This window comes from Bipolaris zeicola (genome assembly GCF_000523435.1).
Source record: "Bipolaris zeicola 26-R-13 unplaced genomic scaffold scaffold_703, whole genome shotgun sequence".
NCBI classification, from domain to species: domain Eukaryota; kingdom Fungi; phylum Ascomycota; class Dothideomycetes; order Pleosporales; family Pleosporaceae; genus Bipolaris; species Bipolaris zeicola.
Window position 1 is genome coordinate 711 of NW_006912752.1, and position 1,212 is coordinate 1,922.

The 1,212-nt window shown below is 44.4% G+C and overlaps 1 protein-coding gene across 1 annotated transcript; it reads left to right on the forward strand.

The window, feature by feature from the left end:
- Positions 1 to 437: 437 nt before the first annotated feature.
- Positions 438 to 714, forward strand: COCCADRAFT_10540 (uncharacterized protein; the record flags this gene model as incomplete). Its single annotated transcript, XM_007720847.1, has 2 exons — positions 438 to 482; positions 535 to 714. 2 exons carry the CDS (start codon positions 438 to 440, stop codon positions 712 to 714), a joined length of 225 nt encoding a protein of 74 aa, XP_007719037.1.
- Positions 715 to 1,212: the final 498 nt, after the last annotated feature.

Sequence of the window (1,212 nt, forward strand, 5' to 3'; positions counted from 1 at the left end):
CTTAAGCTCTTGATTGGGACCCATTTCTTTTACACCCTCTAGAGAACTGGGTACACAAAATCCTATAAAACGGACAAGAGTATATAAGATATCAATTTCGAAGTCTACTGCACTGTTCTATTATTGTAGTGCGCTTTGTCTGTATCGTCCCGTTAGTCGAACCAAGCACACAAGTTTGCTATCAGACACATTAGAGACCGACGCCGGAATGCGAAAAACGGCAGAACCAGCGAGTAAAAAAAGTAGAATGAGTGGTTTTAAGGTCACATGTTGTCAAGCAAGTGCTCAGGTCAAGCCATCCACATCCCCAATTTCTGAAGATCTGGGTGGACATTCTCAAGATGAGCTTGCTTTTTTACCTCCCCTACCGCCATCTCCAGTCCTTGAAATACCAAAAGTTGAGCCTCCTGCGAGGAATACCTGCAGCGATCGAAAAAATGAAGAAAAAACGAATGAGCTTTGATAAACACGACAATACCGCTGTTTGACTAAAGGTTACCTGTGTATATACTGGGTGCGCTGATCCTAACATAGAAGCAGCAGGCGCATGATAATGAATGTTTCTTGAGAACAATACAGATGCCCAAGCAGGGCAAGTTGTGTTCAAACTGGATTTCATTTATTGCTCGTATTGATAATCCCAAGGGTTTTCAAGATTCTCGGCTCTGCATTGAGTATCCATCATTTGGCACCAAGATCTGTTTGTGTAAATAGTTGGAAATTCAAAAACATCTAGTTTAATGTCCATCCCTGCGTGCCGGGACACCCGGCGTAACGGGACACCTTTTCTCCCGGGCGCCCGGCATGCTCGCACAGTATTAGCAAGCCGACCAGTCTAGCGTGCATCTATTCTTCAGCTTTCGTTCTTCCACTGCATCCCCCTCCGGCGCCAAAAAACGTATTACCCACTATGCTGTGGTTCCTTTTGCTAGTTCTGTTAATCAACCCTCTTTAAGAACCACCCTGCTTATCTATAGCATCGTTATGTTATAAGGAGCTCGGTAGGTTATAAAGCTAGCTAAGAGGGTAAGAATCTAGACTCTATCTATAAAATGTTAGTTTTGGGTATAGAGCGTGCAGTGTGGCAGCTTTTCCGCGCGGACAGCACGATTGATTGATTGATTGATTGATTTAGTCGATTGATTGATTGATTGATTTAGTCCTACTCGGTTTCAGCCGCGTTTTCACCGCAGCTATGCCCGGCATGGCTGG